Below are 27,536 nucleotides of genomic sequence, written 5' to 3' on the forward strand. Positions count from 1 at the left end.
TCTTCTCTAGTTGCAGCGAGCAGGGGCTACTCTCTCGTTGTGGTGCTCGGGCTTCTCACTGCAGTGGCTTCTTTTGTTGCAGAGCACAGGTTGTAGGGTTGAGGGCTTCCACAGCTGTGGCTCAGGGGCGCAGTTGCGGCTAGGCATGTGGGATCTTCCTGGCCCAGGGATTGAACCCGTGTCCCCTGCATTGGTGGGCAGATTTTCATCCACTGTACCACCAGGGAAGTCCACATGTATCTATTCTTTTACAAATTCTCTACCCATTTAGGTTGTTATATAATATTGAGCAGAGTTCCCTGTCCTCTACCATAGGTCCTTGTTGGTTATCCATTCTATTTTTTAAAATATTATTTATTTATTTGGCTGCACAGGGTCTTAGTTGTAGCATGAGAACACTCAGCTGTGGCATGTGGGATCTAGTTCCTTGACCAGAGATCACACTGGGGCCCCTGCATTGGGAGCATGGAGTCGCAGCCACTGCACCACCAGGGAAGTCCCCTATGTAGTCCAAATATAGCAGTGTGTACATGTCAGTCCTGAACTCCCTGACTATCCCTCCTCCCCAGCCCTTTCCTTCTCCATCCCTGTGTCTGGGCTCATGTTTCGGGTCTCAGAGCCAGTGCGGATCCTTTTGGAAGTTTTCAAGGATCATTCCTGTAACTGGGGATGGCGTCTCCCACCTACTCATTTCTCTTGCTTCACTGCCTCGGAGTCGTTCTTCAGATCTGCCTGGGGTGTTTTCACATATCTCTCAAGCCCAGGTGGTAACTTATCCTCCAAAGTTGCTTTTAGAAAACTAAACTAGGCTTCCTCCTGTCGAGGGTGCTCCCTCAGCCTGAGGTCACCGAGTGGAGCCAGCAGTCTCCTGTTCTCTCTTATCTTCCCTCCTTCTACTCCGCTTTTGTATTCCACCCCTGATCTTTGCAAAAAATAAAAATGAAGCCAATTCTAGAAGATATTTGGCTGTCTGAGATTAGGGGCTCGAAGGATCTTCTTGGATCTTCCACCCCCTTTGCCTCTGTCCCCAGTGAAACAGCTGCTTGTTGCAGCCAGGCTGTCTCCATTACATCTGAGTGAAAGGGAGGAGAGACAGCTGTCTAAGCTGACTTTTAAAAAAAATCCTAAATGAACTTTACATCTTTTTTTTTTTTGGCTGAATAGCGCAGTATGTGGAATCTTAGTTCCCCAGCCAGGATAGAACCCACGCCTCCCTTGCAGTAGAAGCACCGAGTCTAACCACAGGACCACCAGGGAAGCTCCTGGACTTTATATCTTGCTCAGAACTTTATTTCAATTTAGAAATAGGGGTATTTAGGGAAAGCTGGATTTCAAATGGACTTTACATGATGACTGAAGACAAAATTCACTGGCGATCAATCCCACCTTCAATTTTTATACCTCAACATTATATGGAGTGGAGAAGGCAATGGCACCCCACTCCAGTACTCTTGCCTGGAAAATCCCATGGATGGAGGAGCCTGGTAGGCTGCAGTTCTTGGGGTCGCTAAGAGTCGGGCACGACAGGGCGACTTCACTTTCACTTTTCACTTTCATGCATTGGAGAAGGAAATGGCAACTCCAGTATTCTTGCATGGAGAATCCCAGGGACGGCGGAGCCTGGTGGGCTGCCGTCTATGGGGTCGCACAGAGTCAGACATGACTGAAGCGACTTAGCATAGCATAGCATTATATGGAGAGGACTTCCTGGTGGTCCGGTGGCTAAGACTCTGTGCTCCCAGTGCAGGGGGCCGGGGTTTGATCCCTGGTCAGGGAACTAGATCCCGCATGCTGCAACTAAGACCTGGAGCAGCCAAATAAATAATTTTAAAAAAATTATATAGAAGATAAAGCAACCCAGAGATGTTGCAACTCGGAGGGCTTTGGTCCACTTTTTGCAGAGCTAATCAGCAGTCACCTGTTTCTCCTTTGGTAAAACTGTCAGCTTTTCACTTGAGCAATAAACACATTTTCAGGACTTCCCTGTTGGTCCAGTGGCTAAGACTCCACACTCCCAATTCAGGGTCCAAGTATAATCCCTGGTCAGGGAACTAGATCCCAGATGTTGCAACTAAGACCCGGTACAACCAAATAAATAAAAATTAAAAATATTTTTAAAAAGTAAAGAAACAAACATGTTTTCTGTGTCAACCATTTGCAAAGACTTGGCAGGGAGATGAGGTAAGGGACAGGTGTGGAGGGCCCAGGTTTGTCCTTGAGTTGATGAGAGTCTGGAAATTTCTCTGAACTGGGAGTACCCACCTGGTACATCTTCACGTCAGGTGGCCAAAGTATTGGTGCTTCAGCATCAGTCCTTCCAATGAATATTCAGGGTTGATTTCCTTTAGAATTGACTGCTTTGATCTCCTTACTGTCCAGTGGACTCTCAGGGGTCTCCTCCAGCACCACAGTTCAAAAGCATCAATTTTTCTCTGCTCAGCCTTCTTTAGGGTCCGGCTCTCACCTCTGTACATGACTACTGGAAAAATCATAGCTTTGAGTAGATGGACCTTTGTCGGCCAAGTGCTGTCTTTGCTTTTTAATATGCTGTCTAGGCTGGTCAAAGCTTTTCTTCCAAGGAGCAAAGCATCTTTTAATTTCATGGCTGCAGTCACCATCTGCAGTGATTTTGGAGCCCAAGAAAATAATGTCTGTCACTCTTTCCATTTTTTTCCCCATTTATTTGCCAGGAAGTGATGGGACTAGATGCCATGATCTTAGTTTTTTGAATGTTGAGTTTTAAGCCAGCTTTTTCATGGTCCTCTTTCACCTTCATCAAGAGGCTCTTTAGTTCCTCTTCATTTTCTGCCATTAGGGTGGTATCATCTGCATATCTGAGGTTGTTGATATTTCTCCCGACAATCTTGATTCCAGCTTGTGATTCACCCAGCCTGGCTTTTCACATGATGTACACTACATATAAGATAAATAAGCAGGGTGACAATATATAACCTTAAGGTACTCCTTTCCCAATTTTGGACCAGTCTGTTGTTCCATAACGGGTTCTACCTGTTGCTTCTTGACTTGCATACAGGTTTCTCAGGGGGCAGGTAAGGTGGTCTAGTATTCCCATCTCTTTAAGAATTTTCCACAGTTTGTTGTGATTCACACAATCAAAGCCTTTAGCATAGTCAATGAAGCAGATGTTTTTCTGGAACTCTTGCTTTTTCTATGATCCAGTAGATGTTGGCAATTTGATCACTGGATCTTCTGCCTTTTCTAAATCCAGCTTTAACCTCTGAAGTTCTCCGTTCACATACTGTTGAAGCTTAGCTTGAAGGATTTTGAGCATTACTTTGCTAGCATGTAAAATGAGTGCAATTGTGTGGTAGTGTGAGCTTTCTTTGGCATCGCCCTTCTTTGGGATTGGAATGAAAACTGACCTTTTCCAGTCCTGTGGCCACTGCGGAGTTTTCTAAATTTGCTGGCTTATCGAGTGCAGCATTGTAACAGCAGCATCTTTTAGGATTTGAAATAGCTCAGCTGGAATTCCATTAGCTCCACTGGTTTTGTTGGTAGTAATGCTTTGTAAGGCCCATTTGACTTCATACTCCAGGAATCTGGCTCTGGGTGAGTGACCACACCATCGTGGTTGTCCAGGTCATTAAGACCTTTTTTTTGTACAGTTCTCCTGTGTATTCTTGCCACCTCTTCTTAATATCTTCTGCTTCTGTTAGGTCCATACCATTTCCGTCCTTTGTTGTGTCCATCTTTGCATGAAATGTTCCCTTGGTATCTCAATTTTCTTGAAGAGATCTCTAGTCTTTTCTAGTTTTTCTCTATTTCTTTGCATTGTTCACTCAAGAAGATGGGTTTCTTATCTCTCCTTGCTGTTCTCTGGAACTCTGCATTCAGATGGGTATATCTTTCCTTTTCTCCTTTGCCTTTTGCTTCTCTTTTCTCAGCTATTTGTAAAGCCTCCTCAGACAACCATTTTGCCTTTTTGGGTTTCTTTTTCTTGGGGATAGTTTTGATCACCGCCTCCTATACAATGTTAACGAACCTCTGTCCATGAGAGAGGTGGTACCCTAGAACTCAGGAGAAGAGGGGTGAGAGGTTTGTCAGGGGAGGATTCCCCCACTCGGGAACACACTGAGCTGCAGGGGGAGATGTCCAGGTCCAGGTGAGTCCTGACTGAAGCTCCAGAGCAACTTGAGCTGGAAATTTCTGTTAATACTTGAAGGTTGTCAGTGGATAAGTGATCCTTGCTGCCGTGGGCTCTCCTGGGGAGGAAGAAGGGCTTTTGCACAGACTGTGGCGTGGGTGCCACTTACAAATCATTTGACAGGCTTTATTTTGTAACTGCTTAAGCTGTCCATCGGACTACCCTGGTGGCTAAGACGGTAACACGTCTGCCTACAATGCCGGAGACCCGGGTTTGAAGCCTGGGTCAGGAAGCTCTCCTGGAGAAAGAAATGGCAACCCACTCTGATATGCTTGCCTGGAGAATCCCATGGACAGAGGAGCCTGTTGGGCTACAGTCCGTGGGGTCGCAAAGAGTCGGACATGACTGAGCGACTTCACTATCTATCTATCTATGCTGTCCATCAAGATTTTGCCCAAAAGGAGGCCAGTGAATGAGAACATGAAGACCTGACGTGAAGGCTCCTTTGTCTCCAGGGACGCTTTTCAGACTTGGATGGTGCACTTAGCGAGGAGGTTCTCTCCTGACCATGGGCTGTGCATGACTCTGCCCAGGCCTCATGGAAACAGGATCCCCATGTATGCAGAGGTGACACCATCTAGAATTTGGATAAATCTGATGTTGTGTTGATCAAGTGGTCTCTCTTTTTACAATGGTGGAGAGGTGGTGAAGGGCTGTAGGGTCCCTGTAGAAGTTACAGCTCCCTATTTTGGTTTGTCCAAGATTCATGTAAAAGAGACAACCCCAGCTTGAACCATTCGAGCCAAGTTTGGCTCCTGTGCCTGGCCAGTCCAGAGAAGACCTGGCCCCAGGCAGGGCTGAGTCACTTTGTCTTGTCCCCTGAAGTCCTTTCCTGGCTGTGCTCCCTACATCCATCCAGCCTCTTCCTTTAGAATTGACCGCATCCTCCTGCCATTCTTTTGGAGGTCAAGATGGCAGTCGATGGCCTCAAGCCTAGTCAAGGGAGCTAAGGAGCCCCACTGGGAAGAAGGCTGCACCCTCCCTCCTGTTGTTAGTTGTGTGAACGTGTTAATTGCTCAATCAGGTCCAACCTTTTGCGACCCCATGGACTATAGCCCACCAGGCTTCTGTGTCCATGTAATTCTCCAGGAAAGAATACTGAGGTGGGTAGCCATTCCCTTCTCCAGGGGATCTTCTCCACTCAGGAGTGGAACCCAGATATCCTGCATTGCAGACAGATTCTTTACTGTCTGAGCCATCAGAGAAGCCCCCATGAAGTTGATCATGTCCTATTGTTTTGGCCTACGAAAGTGGCAATTTCATACAATTGAAATTTAGAGAGGAAAGTTGGTTGGCCTACAACCCTTTGGACCAATCACTGATGTGGGTGAAAGGGTGGTTACTGTGATTGGCGGATCTGTGTCCAATGTGGACCAGTCATCAACAGGGATGGAGCAGTGGTTACTGTGATTGGCTGGCTTGCATCCAGTGCCCCAATCATCAATAGGGATGGAGATATGGGTACTGTGATTGACAGGCCCAGGTCCAGGATAGACCAATCACTGATGGGGGAGGAGGATTGGTTATTGTGATTGGCAGGTCTGGGTCCAGTGTGGACCAGTCACTACTGTGATTAGTGTAGTGGGTGAGCCATATGACTGGGGTGGACTTTCCCCTTGGAAAAAGAATTCTAGGAAGACAAAAAGACATGGTCAGCCGCTTGCTATCGAAATTAGAACTAAAGGCACAAAGCCGATCAACGACCAGCCAGTAACTGAGGCCTGGAGAGGTTCACTGCCCTGCTGGGGCCATGAAACTATTTGGGCTGAAGCCAGAATGTAGTCATTGGTCTTCTGGCGACTAGCAGTCCTTGCATCTGACCAGAGAGAGCAGTGGGGAAAGGGCAGTTCCCATTTTCAAGGTTTTCTTCCTATAAAGATGCTCAGTGCCCCCGCTCAACACACAGCTCTGTCTTGGTTGAGCACTGTGTGGCATGGCCTGCAAAGAGCCTATATTAGCTTCCTGTTGCTGCTGTAACTTAGGGAGCCTCCCGGGGGCTAAATGCCTCTGTGGGCAAGGCCGGTCCCTCCGGAGGCTCCAGGGAGCACCGGCTCCTGCCTTTTCCAGCTTCTAGAGGCTCCACATCCCTGGATCGCGGCCCCTCCCTCCATCCTCACAGCCAGCAGAGCAGCATCTCCCATCTCTCTGCCTTTGACCCTCCCCTCCCTCTTATAGGGGCCCTGTCTCAGGGGCCTTAATCCCACCTGCAGAGTCTCTTCTGCCCTGTGACATGTCCCCATGGTCCCAGGACTAGGACGGGGGCGTCTTTGTGGATATTATCTTCTCTGCCACAGTGTCCAGGCGAAATGCGGTTTCTGTGGGAGTGCCTGGAGACACTGTCGGGTATTTTGGACCAAACAGTCATTGTGTTTTCTGAGCTTCGCTTGGTTCCAAGGCAGATTTCAGAGCCTGATTTTTATCTGCCCTACACCAGACCTGCCAACATCTGGATGCGGTTTCTGCGCCCTCCGAGGAGGCCGCTTCAGGGTCGTGCCGGGGCATGAATGCGCTGGAGCGCGTCCAGGCCAGAATTTGTTGGACTCCTAGCTGGGGCAGGGCTGCCAGCGGCCTGGCCTCTTCTGGGTTTCCTCGTTTGTTCACAGATAATCCCTCTTGGCCTTCACATTCTGGGTGTTTCTGTCTGTGAACAGTTTTCCCTTCTCGCTTCTCTACTTCTGGCATATGTCAGTTCCTCTCTCTCAATTCCTTTCTATTTTTATTGGGGTAGATTATGTGTGTGTGCTTAGTGGCTCGATTGTGTTTGACTCTTTGCAACCCCACGGACTGTAGCGTGCCAGGCTGCTCTGTCCATGAAATTCTCCAGGCAAGAATACTGGAGTGGGTTGCCATGCCCTCCTCCGGGGGATCTTCCCAACCCAGGGATCGAATCCAGGTCTCCCACATTGTGGACGGATTCTTTACCATCTGAGCTACCAGGGTAGATTATACATAATGTAGAATTCACCATCATAACCGTTTTTAGGTGCACAGCTTGGTGGCACTAAGCACATTCACATGGTTGTGCAACCATCCCACCATCATCTCTAGAACTTTCTCATCTTCCCAAGCTAAACCTCCGCTCTCATTAAACAGACTCCCAGTCCCTTCCGCCAGCCCCTGGACCCATCATCTACTTCCTGTGTCTGTGGGTCTGGCTCCTCCAGGACCTCCTGAGAGTGGAATCAGTATTTGTCCTTCTGTGTCTGCTTCTGTCACTGAGCATCATGTTCTCAAGGCTCATCCAGGTGGTAGCAGGTGTCTGAATCTCCTTCCTTTTTAAGACTGAGTAACATTCCACTGTGTGGATGGACCACGTTGTGTTTACCCATCACCCACCAATGGACACTTGGGTTGCTTCTACCTTTGGCCACTGTGAATATGCTGCTGTGAATATAGGTGTGCAAATATGTTTGAGACCCTGCTTTTTGTTCTTTTGGGTGTATGTATACCCAGGAGTCAGCTTACTGCAGCGTATGGTTGTTCTGTGTTTAATGTTTTGAGAACCCTCCAGACTGCTTCCCTGTTGGCTACACCGGTTTGCACTCCCAGTGTTGGTGCATGACGGGGCTAACTGCCCCACATCCTCGCCAGCGCTTGCTATCTTTTGGTTTTTGGCGATAAGCATCCTAATGGGCATATACCCTCTCTTTTTAACACTTTTCCTTTGTGAGGCTGGTGGGGAGAACTGCACGATCAGAGGTCACAGTCTCTGTGCAGGACTGTCCTCGATTCTGAGGTCATTTGCAAGTTGAGGGATGTTTCCCCACCATTGCAGTCCTAACCCCCAACACCTCAGGAGGTGCCCTCATTTGGATATAGGGTCTTTGTAGATACAGTCAAGTTAAAACGAGGTCATCAGGGTGGGCTTTAATTCGATACAACTGCTGTCCTTATAGCAAGGGGACGTTTGGACACTGGGAGAAGGCAGTGTAGAGATGGAGGCAGAGACATAGTGATGCTGCCGCAAGCCAAGTAACATCAAAGGTCACCAGCCACCTCTGGAAGCCAGGAGAGAGCCTGGAACAAGTCTGCAGAGGAAGCTACCCTGCTGACATGCTGACCTCTGATTCTTGACCTCCAGAACTGGGAGTCAACAAGCATTTCTTATATAAGACCCCATACTTGTGGTGCTTTGTTATGGCCTCCCCAGGAAGCTAATAACCAGGAGTGGTTCCCAAAACCACCATGAGGTTTGACAATTCACTAGAAAGACTCAGGAATCAGTAAGTGCTATCATAGTCACAGTTTCGGTTTAAGATTAGCTGTAACAGTTAGAGGGATAAAGATTATGGATTAAGGGATTTCCCTGATGGTTAAAGACCTTGATGCTGGGGAAGACTGAAGGCAGGAGAAGAAAGGGGCAAAAAAGGATGAAATGGTTGGATGGTGTCAATGGCTCAATGGATATAAGTTTGAGCAAACTCTGGGAGATGATGAAGCACAGTGAAGCCTGATGTTCTGAAGTCCATGGAGTCGCAGAGAGTCAAATATGACTGAACGACTGAGTAACAACTGGTGGTCCAGTGGCTGAAACTCCATGCTTCTAATACAGGGGTCCCGGCTCCATCCCTGGTTGGGGAGCTAGATCCCACAAGCCACAATTAAGACCTGATGCAGCTAAATAAGTTAATAAAAAAATTAACAAAAATAAGATGATGGATTAAGATCAACTAAAGGGAGAGAGATATAGGACTGAGTCTAGCTGTCTGAGTCCCTTTGGGCTGCCGTTCCAAAATACCAAGACTGGGCAACTGATACACAACACAAATTTACGTCTCAGAGTACTGGGGGCTGGAAATCCAGCATCAAGGCACCGGCAGGTCCAGTGTCTGCTGAGGCCCTGCTTCTTGGCTCACCGATGGCGATCTCTTTGCTGTGTCTTCTCATGGCAGAGGGTCCAGGGAGGTCTCTGGGGTACAATGCCATATTAGTGTCTGCTGTACAGCAAAGTGAATCAGCTGTGTGTTTATACATACTTGGTGGAGCTGGTGGTAAAGAACCCACCTGCCAATGCAGGGAACGTTAGAGCTGAAGGTTTGATCCCTGGGTCAGGAAGATCCCCTGGAGGAGGAAATGGCAACCCACTCCAGTATTCTTGCTGGAGAATCTCATGGTCAGAGGAATCTGGTGGGCTGCAGTCCATAGGGTTGCAAAGAGTCGGACACAACTGGAGCGACTTAGCATGCATCCTCTCTTTTTTGGATTTCCCTCCCATTTAGGTCACCACAGAGCACTGAGTTCCCTGTGCCATACAGTAGATTTTCATTAGTTGTTCATCTCATTTAAAAAAAAATTTTTTTAATAACATTCTATTTAGCCCAATATAGTCTAGATACCTTTTAACATATAGTCAGTATAAAGATTGTAAGATGTTTTACACTCTTTCTCTCTCTCTTTCTTTTTTTCACACTGTCTTGGAAATCCAGTGTGCATTTTTTGCTTATAGCATACCTTAACTTATTTCAAGTGCTCAGTAGTCATATGTGGCTAGTTCTTTCATCACTAAGTCGTGTCTTGACTTTTTGTGACCCCATGGACCATAGCCCACCAGGCTCCTCTGTCCATGGAATTTCCCAGGCAAGAATGCTGGAGTGGGTTTCCATTTTCTTCTCTTCTGGGTTCCCTTTATACGGGCACTAATCTCATTCCTGGGGAGCCCCACCCTCAACACTTCCCAAAGGCCCCACCTCCAAATATCATCCCATGGAGGGTTAGGGTTTTAACATATGAATTGGGAGTGGGAGACACAAACAGGAAGTTCCATGTCCTCTCCCGGCACAGTCAGGATGCAGTATTCTCCCGGCATTGTTGTGAGACAACACACACGAAGCATTGCCAGTCAGGGTGGCTCCCCCAAGCGCCAGGGTACAGAGCTTTCACTGGGCACAACTGATTCACTGACTGACTCATCAATCATCCACATGGTTGACCTCAGTCTCCCAGAGACCACTTCCCAGAACTGGGGACAAAGGCCAAAGTTTATTTCTGTTTGCTTGTTTGTTTTTAGATTGTTCTATTTTATCCACCCCCCTACACTCTTTTGTCATTAAGTCATAGAATAGGGACTTCCCTAGCAGTCCAGTGGTTAAGACTCCATGCTTCCGAAGTAGGGGATATGGGTTCAATCCCTGGTCAGGAAACTAAGATCCCACATGCCATGTGGCACAACCAGAAAAAAAAATAACAGTCATATAGTATGAGAATAGCTTCCCAGATGGTTCTAGTGATAAAGAACCTGCCTGGCAATATAGGAGATGGAAAAGACAGGTTTGATCCCTGGGTCGGGAAGATCCCCTGAAAGAGGGCACAGCAACCCACTCCAGTATTCTTGCCTGGAGAATCCCATGGACAGAGGAGCCTGGCGGTCTACAGTTCATGGGGTCGCAAAAAGTTGGACATGACTGAGCGACTAACACTTTCACTTTTTTACTTTCATATTCACTATCATTCAGTTCTAAATAATTTTTTAAACCTTCAGTTGCTCAGTCACGTCCAACTCTTTGTGATCCCATGGACTGCAGCATGCCAGGCTTCCCTGTCCATCACCAACTCCCGGAGCTTGCTCAAACTCATGTCCATCCAGTCTGTGTTCCAGCCTGTTTTCAATTATTTTATGTCTGAATGAGTTTTAAGCGTATAAAATATTGTCATATATATTGTTTTATAATCTCAGATGGTTTCACTTTCAGAACGTCTTTAGTATCTAGTACTGTCTTCTTTTTTTCCGCTGACTCTTGCTGATTGTTTTTTTTTCTTAGTGTGTTCTGCTATTTTGAGATTGAGGACTTATCCTTAGCATACTTTTATCTGTTGGAATACTGCAGAATCTAAGATGAGGGTGTGTCTCTCTTGTCTGACTTTGTTTTTCTGCCCTTTACCCATTGGGTTTGACTGCTGAAAAGCAGAAGAGTAACTGGGTTTTCCTGGTGAAAGATCAGTCTGGCTCTAGTGTGGATAATGAAGTGGAGAGTCCAAGTTGTTGCAATAATTCAGATTTGAGGTGGTGACAACTTGCATTAGGCAGTGTGGATGAAGACAAAAGAGGAACCCTAGACCGAGGGTCCCATATTATGGCCCTCAGATTAACCCCAGCCAATCCTGTTTCATGGGAACATAGCCATACCTGTGTGTTTACATGTGCCTCATGCTGCTTTTATGACGTGACAGAGTTGTATTAATAGTAGACTGTGGGACTACAAAGCTGAAAATATTCACTCTGGCTCTCCGCATATGAAGTTTAGTGCCCCCTATTCTAGAGAAGTGCAGGATATTGAATCTGCAGGACTTGGTGATAGACACGGTCTGAAGAGACTAATTACACTCGTCCCTCACTGTCTGAGGGACACTGAAACACATAGGTGCTCAAATCCCTTATATAAAATGACTTAGTGATTGCATACAGGGGCCTCCCAGGTGGCTCAGTGGAAAAGAATCCACTTGTCAATGCAGGAGACACAAGAGATGCAGGTTTGATACCTGGGTAAGGAAGATCCCCTGGAGGTGAGCATAGCAACCCACTCTAGTATTCTTGCCTGGAGAATCCCATGGACAGAGGAACCTGATGGGCTACAGTCCATGAGGTCACAAAGAGTTGGACAGGACTGAGCAAGTAACACACACACACACACAGATGCAGGGCTTATGTGGCTAAAACAGAGAAATCCCAGGGAAACTGAGACAGTTGGTCACTGTAGGTGTTGGCAAGATATCTAGAGGGAGAGTCAAGAGAGAGCTGGAAGTGCTTTCTGAATTTGTGTGAAGCTCAACAGCTCTCTGCTGCTGACAGCAGCCCCTGGCTGACAGCCAGCAGAAAGAGGGGGCCTCAGCCCTACAAGCACAAGGAACCAGATTCTGGCCACAGCAGGGAGCTCGGGAGTGGATCCTCCCTGGTTGAGCCTCTGGATGAGAATGCTACCCAGCTCACACTTCTTTCTCTGCACTGCACAGCTTGTTGGATCTTAGCTCCTCTAGCAGGAATTGAACCCGTGCCACAGCAGTGAAAGTTCCTAATCACTGGACCTTCAGGGAACTCCCCCAGTTTTGTTTGCAGCTGAGTGAGACCCTGAGCAGAGGACCCCTAAAACGTGCCAGATTCCTGACCTGCAGAAACCATGAGATAAGGAACATGCATTGTTTTAAGCAGCTATGTGTGTGATAACTCGTTACGTGGCAGCAGCTGACTAGCACACCTCCTCTAAGAGGTCCCTGGCTTGCTCCCTCCTGCCACAGGGCTTTTACGTATTTTGTTCTTACTGTATGAACATCTGTTGCTTCCACCAGGCACTGCCTGGATTCCTGTTTATCCGTCAGAACTCATGTAACTCATCCCTCCATCAGGAAGCTTCCCCTGACCCCTGTCTAGATCAAAGCTTCCTTTTGACAGAGACCCAAAGCCCCATGGACGCAGCAATTATTGTAGCCACAATTTTAACTTACTTGGGTCTCTGTCACTAAGATTTATGCTCTGTGAGCTGAGAATCACATCTGTCTCATTAAGAGCCGGGTACCCAGCACAGAGCAGCCAGGCCTGGCCGGTCCTAAATATCAGATTGACGGAGACAGTGAATGGAGCTTCTATGTTCAATGCTAAATAGCAGTGGGGCCCCTCTGTGCCCTAATGATGGTGATGACAAGACAATTTGGAGAACACAGGAATCCTTAGAAAACCCAAGGGGTAGGGGGTGACAGGGCCAGCTGGGGCTGAATGAATGTAGTGTATGTGTCTGTGGGGGGGCTGTCAATGAGCTCATACACTACACTCGTGTTTCTAGCCCTAATCACAAAAGTGAATCTTGGTGTCTTTGTCCTTAAAACATTTCATCAAGTGATTCTTAGAGCTTCTCTGGCTACTCAGACAGCAATTCAGCTCAAGTGTAAGAATAAAGGGGTGAGCATTGTACGACCTTGCTCCCCACCTCTGCACTACTCCCCTTTCTTACCAGCTCTGGATGGTGGTGGTGAGGTGCAGAGTGGCTGTTCCCAGTAGGACGTGTTACCTTGATCGGATAGGACATTCTGGCTGGGCCCCGGTGTGGGGTTCCAGATTTAACAGTAAACATACAGCACACCCAGATAAATTTGAATTTCAGGCAAAGAACAAATACATTTTGGGGAGACTTCCCTGGCAGTGCAGTGGCTAAGACTCTGTGCTCCCAATTCAGGGGGCCTGGGTTCGATCCCTGGTCAGGGAACTAGATCCTGCATGCTGCAACTGAGATCCAACATAGCCAAATAAATGACTTGAATAAAAATTTTTAAATGCTTTTTCTTAATACAAGTATGTTCCAAATTTTGCACAAGACATGTTAGGAACTGTATGTGTCAGGTTCTCTAGAGAGAGAAGCAGTAGAATGGAGAGGAAGACAGACAGACAGACCAGAGTTAGCTCACAATCATGGGAGCTGGCAAATGCAAAATCTGCAGGGCAGGCTGGAGACCCTGGGAAAAGTTGATGTTGCAGCTCAAGTACAAAGGCTACCTGGAGGCAGTATTCGTTCTTTGGGGGGAAACCTTGATCTTTTCTCTTAAGGCCTTCAACTGATTGGATACAGCCCATCCAAACTACAGAAGTTCATCTGCTTTACTCAACATCAACTAGTGAAATGTTAATTATGTCTTCACAGCAATGTCAGGAACCATGTTTGGTCAAAAGCCAGCATCATGGCCTAGCCCTGTGGACACACAAAGTTAACTATCGCAAGACGTTTTGGTCATGTGTTTTGTTTGCTTGTTTGTTTTGGCTGAGCTGTGTGGCATGTGGGGTCTTAGTTCGCTGACCAAGGATCAAACCTGTGCCCCTGTACTCGAAGCTTTGAGTCTTAACCACTGGACCACCGGGGAAATCTATAGGTCTTATTCATCTGAAATTTAAGTTTGACTGGGTATACTGTATTTATGGGCTTTCCAGGTGGCGCTAGTGGTAAAGAACCTGCCTGCCAATGCAGGAGACATAAGAGATGTGGGTTCAATCCCTACGTCGGGAAGATCCACTGGAAGAGGGCATGGCAATCCACTCCAGTATCCTTGCCTAGAGAATCCAATGGACAGAGGAACCTGGTGGGCTACAGTGCACGGGGTTGCAAAGAGTCGATACAGGTGAAGCAACTTTGCACGCATACACTGTATTTTATCTGATGCGCAGACCCGCTGTCCATCCATACGGGCCTACAAAGCAGCTCCATTCCCCCCAGAGAAGCACCTGGCCAAGTGCTCACCTTCATGGAGCCCTGTCAAGGGAAGTAGAATGGGATTGTCTCCCCACTTCCTTCTGGGTGGTGTTCAAATGGGGAAGAGTGTGTCAGAGGCCAGATATGAGTCATTCTCTGCCCACGCAATGGAGGCAGCATCCATGCGGAGCAGGGGTGGGGGTAGGTAATGAGATCCACCGCTGCAGAGCCATAAAGGTGACTCATCTCCTCCTAGACAAAGGCTTCTCTGCAGGCTGAGGCTTTAGAGTAGAGGTCTGCTCAGGTCTCATGAACGGAAGGGAGTTATCCAGCCAGGTCGGGGGCAGGGGTATGCTGTGAGTGGGGAGGGCTGAACACATTCAAGGCTCTTGTAGTTGCAAGGAGCAGAAGCCAACTGCCTGAAGTGAATTTATTGGCGCCTGACACAGAGACACTTCAGAGGCAGAAGTGCCGGAGTTCAGCCTGTCACTACCTCTCAGCTCTGCTCTCTGTGAACTGAGAGTCTGAGATCCTGGATCCTGAGAGGCAGGAATTAGCCAGATGGCAGCAGGCATTGTCTTCTGCCCATTTAACAGAGAAGGAAGCTGGAGGCCAGAGCTGTTAGATCTCACAGCTTATTCTTACCCTTTGTTGTTTTAGTCGGTCAGTCATATCTGACTCTTTGCAACCCCATGGACTGTGGCCCAGCAGGCTCCTCTGTCCATGGGATTTCCCAGGCAAGAATACTGAAGTGGGTTGCCATGCTGTCCTCCACGGGATCTTTCCAACCCACGGATCGAACCCTTGTCTCTTGCATTGGCAGGTGGAATCTTTACCACAGAGACACCATCCTCCCTAATAAGAGATTTAAAAATATATATATCATTAATTGTTATGATGGAGTCAGCCTAATGCTAAAATTTTGCATATTCATAAAAATGCCATTGTTGTAAAGCAACTATACTCCAATAAAAATTAATACAATTAAAAAAAAACAAAACGGGACTTCCCTGGCGGTCCAGTGGTTGGGACTTTGCCTTCCAAATGCAGGGGGTGCAGGTTCCATCCCTGGTTGGGAAGCTGGGATCCCCCAAAAACCAAAGCATAAAACAGAAGCAGTGTTGTAACAGATTCAGTAAAGACTTAAAAAAAAATTTTTTTTAATGGACTTCCCTGGTGGCACAGTTCATACGACTCTACCTGCCAATGCAGGGGACGCTGGTTTGACCCCTGATCTGGGAAGATCTCCTATGCCACAGAGCAGCTAAGCCAGTGTGCCTCAACTACTGAGCCTGTGCTCTAGAGCCGGGGAGCCGCAATTACTGAAGCCTGAGTGCTCTAGAACCTGGGCTCCGCAACAGGAGAAGCCACTGCAACGAGAAGCCCGAGCACCACAGTGAAGAGGAGCCCCGCTGTCTGCAGCTGGAGAAAGCCCAGCAATGAAGACCCAGTACAACCAAAAATAAAATTTAAAAAAACTTGAAAGAATGAAGCCATTGGGAATTCTCTGACAGTTCAGTAGTTAGGATTCTGTCTGCACTTTCGCTGCCACGGCTGTGGGTTCAATCTCTGGCTGGGGAACGAAGGTCTCACAAGCTGTGTGGTGCAGCCAAAAAAAAAAAAAAAACCAAAGCCATTAGTTGACTTTCAGATAGCATTTAATGGATGAAGGAGCATTGTAGTCACTGTTATGCCACACCACAACATCACCTCATGCTTAATGGCTTAAATCAACTCACATCTGTTAACCAGAGTCCAGGCTCGCCTCAGGCACTATTGATGGCAGCTACGTTTGCACAAGCAAGACCCTTGCTTAGGGGAAGAGAAGTGCCGCCCTAGCTCTGACCTTGCTTTTCTGCCTCTCTCCTGCTCGCCTCCAGGTCTCCGTCCCTGTGTCCGGGAGCCATGGAGCCCACTGCCAGTGACTTACAGCTGGTGCCTGGAGCCACCAAGGACCTCCTGGCTGCAGATGCCATGTGCTGCCGGGCGGCCCTCTCCACTGTTGTGGCCACCAGCATCGTCCTCGTCACCCTGGGAGTCCTTGTGGGTGAGTGGCCTGGGCTTGCTTGGGTCCACACACCAGGAGACTGGCAGAAAGATGCCCAGGAGTCGCTCAGGGGTGTCCCAGAGCAAAGGGTCGAGCGTACAGGCCCCGGAGGCCACCAAGAGCGAGGCAGGGGGCCTGGCGCTGGATGTTGCCCTTAGCGCCAGGCTGGGCGCTGGGAGCCTGGGCGCTGCGGTAATACCTGTGAATTTCGGGTCTCCCACATGTGGGGTTCTTAATGGGGATTCATGGCCAGGGTGAAATGGAGACCAGTAGGGAAATGGAACTTATTTTGAGAAATTTGGAAAGTCCCCAAAAATATAAGAAATGAGTGAGCAGTCATTAACTTTCCCACCTCCCACAGTCAACAGTGGCTCCCACTTTATTATTATTACTTTTTGTCATGGCACACAGCATGCTGGATCTGAGTTCCCCAACCAGGAACTGAATCCATGCTCCTGCTGTGGAAGCACTGAGTCTTAACCATTGGACCCCCAGGGAAGTCCCTCTCACTTCATACAAAATAAGGCTTCCCAGGTGGCGCTGGTGGTAAAGAACCCACCTACCAATCCAGGAGGCATAAAAGACACGGATTCGATCCCTGGGTCCGAAAGATCCCCTGAAAGAGATGGCAGCCCACTCCAATATTCTTGCCTGGACAATTCCATGGACAGAGGAGCCTGGTGGACTACAGTCCATGGGGTTGAAACGAGTCGGACACAACTGAGCGCACACCCACACATACAAAATGATGACCCGTTGTGAATGCTGTGGGCTGCAGTTACAGAAACACACGGAGGTCTTTTCATGTCAGTGGAAGGCTCCAGCAGATGCCTGCCAACTATACAGAGTTCCAGGGCTGCCCTGCACCTCCGCATGGTAGCCCTGAGCCCCAGTGCCATTTAGACTTAATTTAAATGACAGGTAAAATCCAGTTCCTCCATCCCTGCCAGCCACATTTCACGGGTGGCTCGTGGTTCCTGCAGGGGAAGCTCAGATCTAGGACCTTCCGCCATCACAGGAAGTTCTGCTCTGACCTGAGCTCCTTCTGAGATATCTGAGTTTCTTAGTTCTGTGTGGAGGTGTGAAAGTCACCCTTCGTTCATGAAATGATGATGGTAACTGGCAGTTTTGGGGGGAAATGGTGTCATGTGGCAAAATAATAAGTTGGCAACCCAATGTGGGATGTATATATTTTAATATTTTAAATGTATAGATGTATGTTTGTGAATATCTGGCCTAGCTGGAAGTCTGGCATGGCTGATAGATGCCCTCTGATGGCTGTGAGGTGAAGTGCAGGAAAACTGGTTTTTGTGTGTGCCTGGACGCATGCGCCGCCCCCCCCCCCAACCCTGTCCCCCAGCAGGTGTCAGTTTCACAACTCCATTCTAGAAGCACAGATACATTCTCGGACAACAGTTAGATCAAATCTCCAGCAGAACCTCTGAAGCCAAGGAAGGCTTTAAGAAGCACTTAAAATTTAAAAACAATTTTAAAATTACAGTTCAAATTTGTCCCCTTCCCAGACAGCTCAGAATTGTACTCAGCGGTGTACAGTTTTACATGGGCCCTTGGCTGGACTGTTTCTCCAAGTGCATGGGAGCCATGGGTATTTCAGAGGAAAAGTGTGGGGCTTATTGGGGGCCCAGAGCATAAGCACTTGTGTCCACATAGCAGGGTTCTTGTTACCTTTCTTTTTAGCTCCTTGCAGGAGAAAACAACCATTTTTAGAATTGTTTTAGTCTGTTTGTTCTATCCATTCAATAAGTAAATATCTAAATATCTATCTGGATGAATATTCATTCCAGTAAATAGAGCTGGGACCTGACTTCCATAGTGTAGATGACAGCTACTTCTATTTTTAAATTAAAAAAATTTTTTTTTCTTTGGCCGTGCCAGATGGCTTGTGGGGTGTCTTAGTTCCCCGACCAGGAATTGAACCCAGGGGCACAGTAGTGCAAGTGCTGAGTCCTAACCACTGGGCCAAAGCACATGGCATGTGGGATCTTATTTCCCTGAACAGGGATTGAACCCAAGCCCCCTGAATTGGCAGCTCAGAGTTTTGAAAGATTGCTGCTACAAGCCATGAATGATGCTGGGATTCTTGGCCTCCGGAGGAGAAGAATTCCATCTGGGGCCAGTGATGAGGCTTGATCGCTCAGAGCTTTTTGTATAATAAAGTTTTATTAAAGTATAAAAGAGAGAACCCTTCTGACCTAGACATCAGAATGGGGTGGAAAGAGTGTCCCCTTGCTAGTTTATAGTAAGGAGCTATATACCTATTAGCAGGCTGCTAATTAGAGAAAGGAAATGCCTCAAAACTGAGAGAGTTACACCAGGTCCCTCCATCACAACATGCATTTTGAGATAGCATTGTCACAAGGTGAGTTATCCTAGGCCATAAAACAGTTGACATGAATCTTGAAGAAAGGCAGATTTCCAAGTAAGTACATAGTTTCATTAACTTAGCTTAAGAGAATATTTCCATGAGTAAAACATTCTGGTTTGTTGAGCCCTTATGTTCTGAGTCTTAGGCCAAACCAACTTGAAGAAAAGCAGATTCTAAGATAAATACACAGTTCATTAACATAGCTTAAGAAAAACATTTCCATAAGAAAAACTGCATTGGGTAGCTCAAGGTTTGAGAAAAGTCAAGTTCAGGTGGAACCAGGTGTCTTCATGGCAACACAGAATTTTAAAAGAAACCTCCTTTTAATTTTGCGTAGAGAAGGAAGAAAAACCTCTGACACTCGTAGTTTGTTCTGACACTTACAGTCTATTTCCTCCGCCTGGGGACCTCTAGCCTTCCTGCCTGTTACCCTCTCAGTTTTAACTATTGGACCGCCAGGGAAGTCCCCCTGTTTTTAAAATTTAGCAAGTATGATCATTTTTGACTGGGGGCCCCTTTGCCAGTCTTGCATATTTTTTGACAGAAACAGGTGTCTTCGTGTGCTCTGTAGGGTTATATTCTTTACTTTAAGACATTAATGTTCTTTGCTGTATGTGGTTCCCACAGTGTTTCCAACAGTCGGAAGCTGTGTTGTTCAGAGGGTGGCGGCATGGGTGGGGGTCTGAGGGTCCTGGTATCCCTGACTGTGGCCATGCCCCTGTCATATTAGATGCCCTCTTCCAGGGAAAGTGAAAGTGTTAGTCATTCAATTGTGTACGATTCTTTACGACGCTATGGACTGTACCCCACCAGGCTCCTCTGTCCGTGGGATTCTCCAGACAAGAATACTAGAGTGGGTAGCCACTCCTTTCGCCAGGGGATCCTCCCGACCCAGGGATCGAACCCTGGTCTCCTGCTTTGCAGGTGGATTCTTTATCATCTGAGCCGCCAGGGAGGAGGTGGGAATTGCCCCAAAGTTGAGGTAAGGTCTTTTGAGGCCATTTCAGCCATTTTTGGCTGAAGTTGACCTGGGGCCCCGGGCCAGGCGTTTCTAGGGAGAGCCAGCCTTCCCCTTAAGGGAACCTGGGGACACCTGGGGCTTTTGTGCTGGACCTGGGGGCCTTCAGGTGAGTGATGGGTGAGAGCGGATGAGGGGGCATGCAGTGACTTCCCTGACGGTCCAGTGGTTAGGACTTGCAGGGGATACAGGTTTGATCCCTGGTAGGGGAGCTATGATCCCACATGCCTGGTGGTCAGAAACCAAAAACATAAAGCAGAAGCAATGTTGGAGCAAATTCAATAAAGACTTAAAAAAATAGTCCTCTTTAAAAAGAAAAAAAAAGAGCACTGTTAATAGTCACTCAACCCCCAGGGAGTCAGCCCACCCCCATTAGTTGGGATGAGCAGCCCTGGGGTGGTGGGGGGCCTTGGAGGCCTGCTTCGCTGACTGAGCCCTGCCCCTGCAGTGGGCGCTCTCACGGGGCCCTGGTCTCGTCCGCAGCCTCCCTCTCTACACAGGGCGTCGACGTAGAGCACATGGCTGAGCTGCGTGGGATCCGGTTTGCCCCCAGCTTGCAGCAGGAGACCTCAGAGTACTACCGCACGCTGACGCCCGCTCTGGAAATGCTGGTGAGGGTCCTGGGAGCCAGGGGTGGGGGCGGCAAGTGGGTGGCCAAGGGCTCTGACTGAGGCAGCAGGGCAGAGGGGAGACTGAGGAAGGGAGAGGGTCCATGGGATGAACAGGGCGCAGCTGGTGCTTTCTAGAAAGCAGGAGATGGCAGCATCAGGTGGAACCTCCGACTATAAGACCCATAGGTCTTATTGGAAGGTTGTAAACTGCATTTCAGTAGAGAAATCAGAACTTTCCTATGTGGCTGGTGGGAATCTGAAAAGGGGCAGCCTCTGTGGAAAGCAGTGTGGCAATTTGACCCTGATGCTGGGAAAGATTAAGGGCGGGAGGAGAGGGGGGCAGCAGAGGATGAGATGGTTGGATGGCATCACCAATTGAATGGACTTGAGTCTGAGGAAACTCTGGGAGTTGGTGATGGACAGGGAAGCCTGGCGTGCTGTAGTCCATGGGGTCACAAAGAATTGGACACGACTAAGCATCATGTATGGATGTGAGAGCTGGACTGTGAAGAAAGCTGAGTGCCAAAGAATTGATGCTTTTGAACTGTGGTGTTGGAGAAGACTCTTGTGAGCCCCTTGGACTGCAAGGAGATCCAACCAGTCCATCCTAAAGGAGACCAGTCCTGGGTGTTCATTGGAAGGACTGATGCTGAGGCTGAAACTCCAATACTTTGGCCACCTCATGCAAAGAGCTGACTCATTGGAAAAGACCCTGATGCTGGGAGGGATTGGGGGCAGGAGGAGAAGGGGATGGCAGAGGATGAGATGGCTGGATGGCATCACCGACTCGATGGACGTGAGTTTGAGTGAACTCCGGGAGTTGGTGATGGACAGGGAGGCCTGGCGTGCTGCAATTCATGGGGTTGCAAGGAGTCGGACACGACTTAGCGACTGAACTGAACTGAATGACGAACAGCAATACCACCTGACCCAGCCATTCTGTTCCTGGGTGTCTGCCCCAGAGAAACAAAAACGTGTGCCTACACAGAAACCTGCACGTGATGCTCACAGCACCATGAGTCATGATAACCCCAAAGGGAAAGCAACCGGACTGTCCATCAGCAGATAATGGATAAACAGCTGTGAACCCTTCACACCCGGGAGCATCACCCAGCCCTGACACTCACTACGACGTGGAGAGAACACGACGCTCAGTGAGAGAAGCAGACACAGAAGGACACGAAGGGTGTGACTCCACTGACGGGAAACATGCAGAGCAGGCCGATCCACAGACACAGAGAGTGGGTTCCTGGTGGTCAGGGGCTGTGGGAGGGGATGGGGGGGTAACTGGTAATGGGGATGGACTTCTTTTGGAGTGATGAGAATGTTTTAAAATCGTGGTGAGCTGTACAAATCTGTGAATGTACTAAAACCCCATCTAACTGTATACTTTTAAAAGTTTTAAAAACATAAGAGTTTTTATGGTAGGTGACTTATACCTCTTTTGTTTTGGCTGCATTGTGTGGCATGTTGAACTTCCCTGACTGGGAATTGAACCCATGCCCCCTGCAGTAGAAGCACAGAGACTTAACCACTAGACCACCAGAGAAGTCCAACTTATACGTCACTTGTTTTTTTTTTTTTTTTTCCCCATGCCATGTGCCATGTGGGATCTTAGTTCCCCTGAAAGTGAAAGTGTTAGTCACTCAGCCGTGTCTGACTCTTTGTGACCCCATGGACTGTAGCCCACCAGGCTCCTCTGTCCATGGGATTCTCCAGGCAAGAATCCTAGAGTGGGTTTCCATTTCCTCCTTCAGGGGATCTTCCCCACCCAGGGATCAAACCCAGGGCTTCCGCATTGCAGGCAGGTTCCCCTTCCCAGGGATGGGACTAATGCCCACTGCATTGGAAGCGCAGAGTCTTAAACACTGGACCTCCAGGGAAGTCCAAATTCATCCATTTTTAAAGTGACATTTAGTACAGTCACAGAGTTGTGCAACTATTACCTCTAATTCCAGGAGCTTTCATCACCCCAAAAGGAAACCCTGTCTCCCCATCAGCAGTCACTCCCATCCCCTCCCCAGCCCCTGACCACCAGGAACCCACTCTGTGTCTTCGGATCGGCCTGCTCTGCACGTTTCCCGTCAGTGGAGTCACACCCTGTGTGTCCCTCTGTGTGCTTCTCTCACTGAGCACCGTGTTCTCAGGGTCCGACCACGTGGTTGTGAGTGTCAGGGCTTCTCTCCTTTTCATGGCTGAGGGATGCTTCCGGGTGTGGAGGGACCACATGTTTCTCCGTCATGTGTTGGTGGAGCTGTGTTTTCACAGGCGTGCCCTGGGACTGCCCACCCCATTGCTCACTCAGCAGTGTGAACTGACTGCACGCACGAAGTTGAAGAGGAGGTGCTTTTCTCCTCCTCCCCCGCTCTCCCAGCCAGGGGTCTCCATGGGGTCTCACATTTGTGGCTGCTGTTTCTGTTGCAGTTTGTCAGCAGCTTTCAAGAGACAGAGTTGGAGTCCAGCTGCCTGGGCTGCACGGTGCTGAGTTACTGGTGAGTGAGGGCCTCCTGGGGGTAAAGGATCTTGGGGGACCCCTGGATTTGCAGAGAATTCCAGCTGAGAAGTGCCCTCCCTCTCAAGGCCAATGTCCTCCCCACCAGGGAGGGCAATGCCAGCGTCCTGGTGCGTTTCCGGCTGCACTTTCTGCTGCTGGCCCTGTGGACGCCAAGCCCAGGCCTGGAGGAGCAGCTATTGCAGCGGGGACTTCATGCGAGGCTGCAGGGCCTCGGCATCCCCCTAGCCCCCTATGGCACCATTGTGTCTGCCCAGCTCACAGGTGAGTGACCCCAGGCTTGTGGCAGCCCCCAGCCCCCTGTGGCACCATCGTGTCTGCCCAGCTCACAGGGGAGTGACCCCAGAGACAAGGAGACTTTGGGAGGGATGTGCTGGGAGAGGGGAGCCAGGTGGAAGTTTCATTAAACTTGACACTTTCCATAATCGACCCTTTCCGTGATGAGGAAACATATATACATTGCTTTACCTTCAATGGTAGACACCACAGGGTGGCAACTTGTAATTATTTTCATCTTTGCCGCCCATTGGGTCTCTGTCAAGATGACTCAACCTGGCTATCATAGCACAAAAGCAGCAAAGACAATATATAAACAAATGGACACTTATCTGTGTATCGATAAAACTTTCTTTATAAAAACAAGTGGTGGGCCAGATTTGGCCCCTGGCCCCCTGGTATAGAACTAAGCGTAGCTGTTATGCTCGAAATTCTAAGATTACTGTGTGTTGGGATTTGAGAGCCAGATGTGATTTCAGAGTGTGCAGATTGAAAGATTGTTGCCTTGGCCTGGCATGGGAGGACATTTAGTCCCCTTCTACCACCCCTGACGCACTTGGTGTCTTAGTAACCTCGCCAGAGCTGAGAGAGATTTCTGCACAGATGAAATTGTTTCAGGTCCACACCATCCACTCCGGCAGCCACCTTCCCCATGCGGCTGTTGTGCTCTTTATTATGAGGAACGGAATATTTGATCTGACTTTATCTCAGTTGAGTTAAGTTAGAATTTAAGTGGCTCCCAGGTGGACAGTGCAGTTCCCTGCTTTGCAATATGATGTTGTCAAAGAAATTCGCCACTTGCTAAATACTCTTTTATCTTTTCATTTTGCTGCAGGAAGCCAGAAGGGGCCGCTGACAGAAAGAGACTTAAAATCAGGTATGTTTTGATGAAATGATAAAGAAAATGTGGTGTTTACACCACACATGTACACATATACACAATGGAATACTACTCAGCCATAAAAAAGAATGAAATAATGCCATTTGCAGCAACCTGGATGGACCTAGAGATTCTCATACTAGAAGTAAGTCAGGCAGAGAAAGACAAATACCATATGATATCACTTATATGTGGAATTTAAAAGATGTTACAACAGACTTATCTACAGAACAGACTCACAATATTGAGAACAGATCTGGGCTTGCCAAGGTGGAGGAGGGTCAGGGAGGGAAGGATTATGGGTTTGGGATTAGCAGATGCAAACTGTTGTATATAGGATGGATAAACAGTGAAGTCCTGTATAGCACAGGGAACTATTAATATATTCAATATCCTGAGACAAAACCTAATGGAAAATAATATGAAAAAGAACATATACACGTGTAACTGAATCACTTTGCTACACAGCAGAATTGAACACGTTGTAAATCAACTATTGCTGTTGTTCAGTCGCTCAGTTGTGTCTGACTCTTTGCGCCCCCATGGACAGCAGCACGCCAGGCTTCCCTGTCCACTATCTCCAGGAGTTTGCTCAAATTCATGTCCATTGAGCCATCCAACCATCTCATCCTCTGTCATCCCCTTCTCCTCCAGCCTTCAATCTTTCCCAACATTATGATCTTTTCCAGTGAGTCGACTCTCTGCATCAGTTGGCCAAAGTATTGGAGCTTCAGCTTCAGCATCAGTCCTTTCAATGAGTATTCAGGGTTGATTTTCTTTAGGATTGATGGGTTGGATCTTCTAAATGTCCAAGTGATTCTCAAAAGTCCTCCAGCACCACAGTTTGAAGGCATCAGTTCTTCAGCGCTCAGCCTTTTTTATTTTCCAGTTCTCACATCTATTCATGACTACTGGAAAATCCATAGCTTTGACTATATGGACCTTTGTAGGCAAAGCAATGTCTCTGCTTTTTAATACGTTGTCTAGGTTGGTCATCGCTTTTCTTCCAAGGAACAACCGTCTTTTAATTTCATGGCTGCAGTCACCATCTACAGTGATTTTGGAGCCCAAGAAAATAGAATCTGTCACTGCTTCTATTGTTTCCCCATCTATTTGCCATGAAGTGATGGAACTGGATGCCATGATCTTTGTTTTTTGAATGTTGAGTTATAAGCCAGCTTTTTCACTCTCCTCTTTCACCTTCATCAAGAAGCTGTTTAATTCCTCTTCACTTTCTGCCATTAGGGTGGTGTCATCTGCATATCTGAGGTTATTGATATTTCTCCCAACAGTCTTGATTCCAGCTTGTGATTCATCTAGCCCGACATTTTACAAGATGTACTCTACATGTAAATTAAATAAGCAGAGTGACAATATACAGCCTTGACATACTCCTTGCCCAATTTTGAACCAGTCTGTTGTTCCATGTCCAGTTCTACCTGTTGCTTCTTGACCTGCATACAGGTTTCTCAGGAGGCAGGTAAAGTGTTCTGGTATTCCCATCTGTTTAAGAAATTTCCACAGTTTTTTTGTGATCTACACAGCCACAGGCTTTAGCATAGTCAATGAAGCAGAAGTAGATATTTTTCTGGAATTCTCTAGTTTTTTCTATGACCCAGTGGATGTTGACAATTTGATCTCTGGGTTCTCTGCCTTTTCTAAATCCAGTTTGAACATCTGGAAGTTCACAGTTCACATACTGTTGAAGCCTAGCTAGGAGGATTTTGAATATTACTTTGCTAGCATGTGAAATGAGTGCAATTGTGCCATAGTTTGAACATTCTTCTTTGAGATTGGGATAAAAACTGCCCTTTTCCAGTCTTTCAGCCACTGCTGAGTTTTCCAAATTTGCTGGCATATTGAGTGCAGCACTTTAACAGCAGCATCTTTTAGGATTTGAAATAGCTCAGCTGGAATTCCATCACCTCCACTAGCTTTGATTGTAGTGATGCTTCCTTAGGCCCACTTGACTTCACACTCTGGGATGCTCTAGGTAAGTGACCACACAATTGTGGTTATCCAGGTCATTAAGATCTTTTGTGTATAGTTTTTCTGTGTTCTTGCCACCTCTTCTTAATATCTTCTGCTTCTGTTAGGTCCATACTGTTTCTGTCCTTTATTGTGCCCATCTTTGCATGAAATGTTCCCTTGGTATCTCTAATTTTCCTGAAGAGATCTCTAGTCTTTTCCATTCTATTGTTTTCCTCTGTTTCTTTGCATTGTTCACTCACAAAAGCTTTCTTATCGCCCCTTACTATTCTCTGGAACTCTGCATTTAAATGGGTATATCTTTCCCTTTGTCCTTTGCTTTTCGCTTGTCTTCTCTTCTCATCTATTTGTAAGTCCTCCTCAGACAACCATTTTGCCTTTTTGGATTTCTTTTTCTTGGAGATGGTTTTGATCATCACCTCCTGTTCAATGTTACGAACCTCCATCCATAGTTCTTCAGGCACTCTATCAGATCTAATCCCTTGAATCTATTTGTCACTTCCACTGTATAATCATAAGGGATTTGATTTAGGTCATACCTGAATGACCCAGTGGTTTTCCCTACTTTCTTCAATTTAAGTCTGAATTTTGCAATAAGGAGTTCCTGATCTCAGCCACAGTCAGCTCCTGGTCTCTGTTTTTTGTTTGTTTGTTTTTGCTGACTATATAGAGCTTCTCCATCTTTGGCTGCAAAGAATATAATCAATCTGATTTCAGTATTGACCATCTGGTGATGTCCATGTGTGGAATCATCTCTTGTGTTGTTGGAAGAGGTGTTCACTATGATCAGTGCATTCTCTTGGCAAAACTCTGTTAGCCTTTGTCCTGCTTATAAATCAACTGTACTTCAATTTTAAAAAATCAAGTATGTTTTTTCAGCCCCTTGCCCTCTGCCCAATTTTCTCTGTTTGCAAACACCAAGAGAGGTTTCCTGAAGCTTCTTTAAGGCACACAAAGGAAATCCCTCAAACACAGTAAATGCTAGTTCTGTGCACTAGCCTTTTATGGGGAAGATGGAGTCATGGTCCTGTGTGAGCAAAGGAGTTAAAAAAATGAGGCACTTTTAATTGTTCAGAGCTAAGCATAATTAGAAGAAGGCATTATATTTTTTAAGTGATATAATGTTTTTGTTAAAAGAAAAGACAGCAAAAAGTTTTGGGGGGGCGGGAAGAGTATGGACCACCTAGAATTTCACTGCTTTAAATATTCTGATCACTGCCCTCCCAGCTGGCTCACAACATGTGTTATAACAGTGTCCACCCCTTTGTGACCTCACGGACTGTAGCCCATCAGCCTCCTTTGTCCATGGGATTTCCCAGGCAAGAATACCCGAGTGGGTTGCCATTTCCTTCTCCAGGGGATCTTCCTGTCCCAGGGATTGAACCCATGTCTCTTGCATCTCCTGCATTGGCAGGTGGATTCTTTTACATTTATTCAGCTTTACATCAATGGTTCCGAACTAGGGGTGGTCCTGCCCCCAGGGGAC

At 47.4% G+C, this 27,536-nt stretch overlaps 1 protein-coding gene across 1 annotated transcript in view; it reads left to right on the forward strand.

The window, feature by feature from the left end:
• TMPRSS9 (transmembrane serine protease 9) overlaps window positions 1-27,536 on the forward strand; it is a 57,035-nt gene that overhangs the window by 10,450 nt on the left and 19,049 nt on the right. The window contains exons 2-6 of the mRNA XM_027547133.1: window positions 16,212-16,378; window positions 20,266-20,393; window positions 22,818-22,885; window positions 22,994-23,169; window positions 24,017-24,058. Of these exons, the coding sequence (XP_027402934.1) occupies window positions 16,237-16,378; window positions 20,266-20,393; window positions 22,818-22,885; window positions 22,994-23,169; window positions 24,017-24,058 (556 nt within the window). The 5' untranslated portion in view covers window positions 16,212-16,236. The remainder of the gene's footprint in view (window positions 1-16,211; window positions 16,379-20,265; window positions 20,394-22,817; window positions 22,886-22,993; window positions 23,170-24,016; window positions 24,059-27,536) is intronic.

The sequence above is a fragment of the Bos indicus x Bos taurus genome, chromosome 7 (genome assembly GCF_003369695.1).
Source record: "Bos indicus x Bos taurus breed Angus x Brahman F1 hybrid chromosome 7, Bos_hybrid_MaternalHap_v2.0, whole genome shotgun sequence".
NCBI classification, from domain to species: Eukaryota; Metazoa; Chordata; class Mammalia; order Artiodactyla; family Bovidae; genus Bos; species Bos indicus x Bos taurus.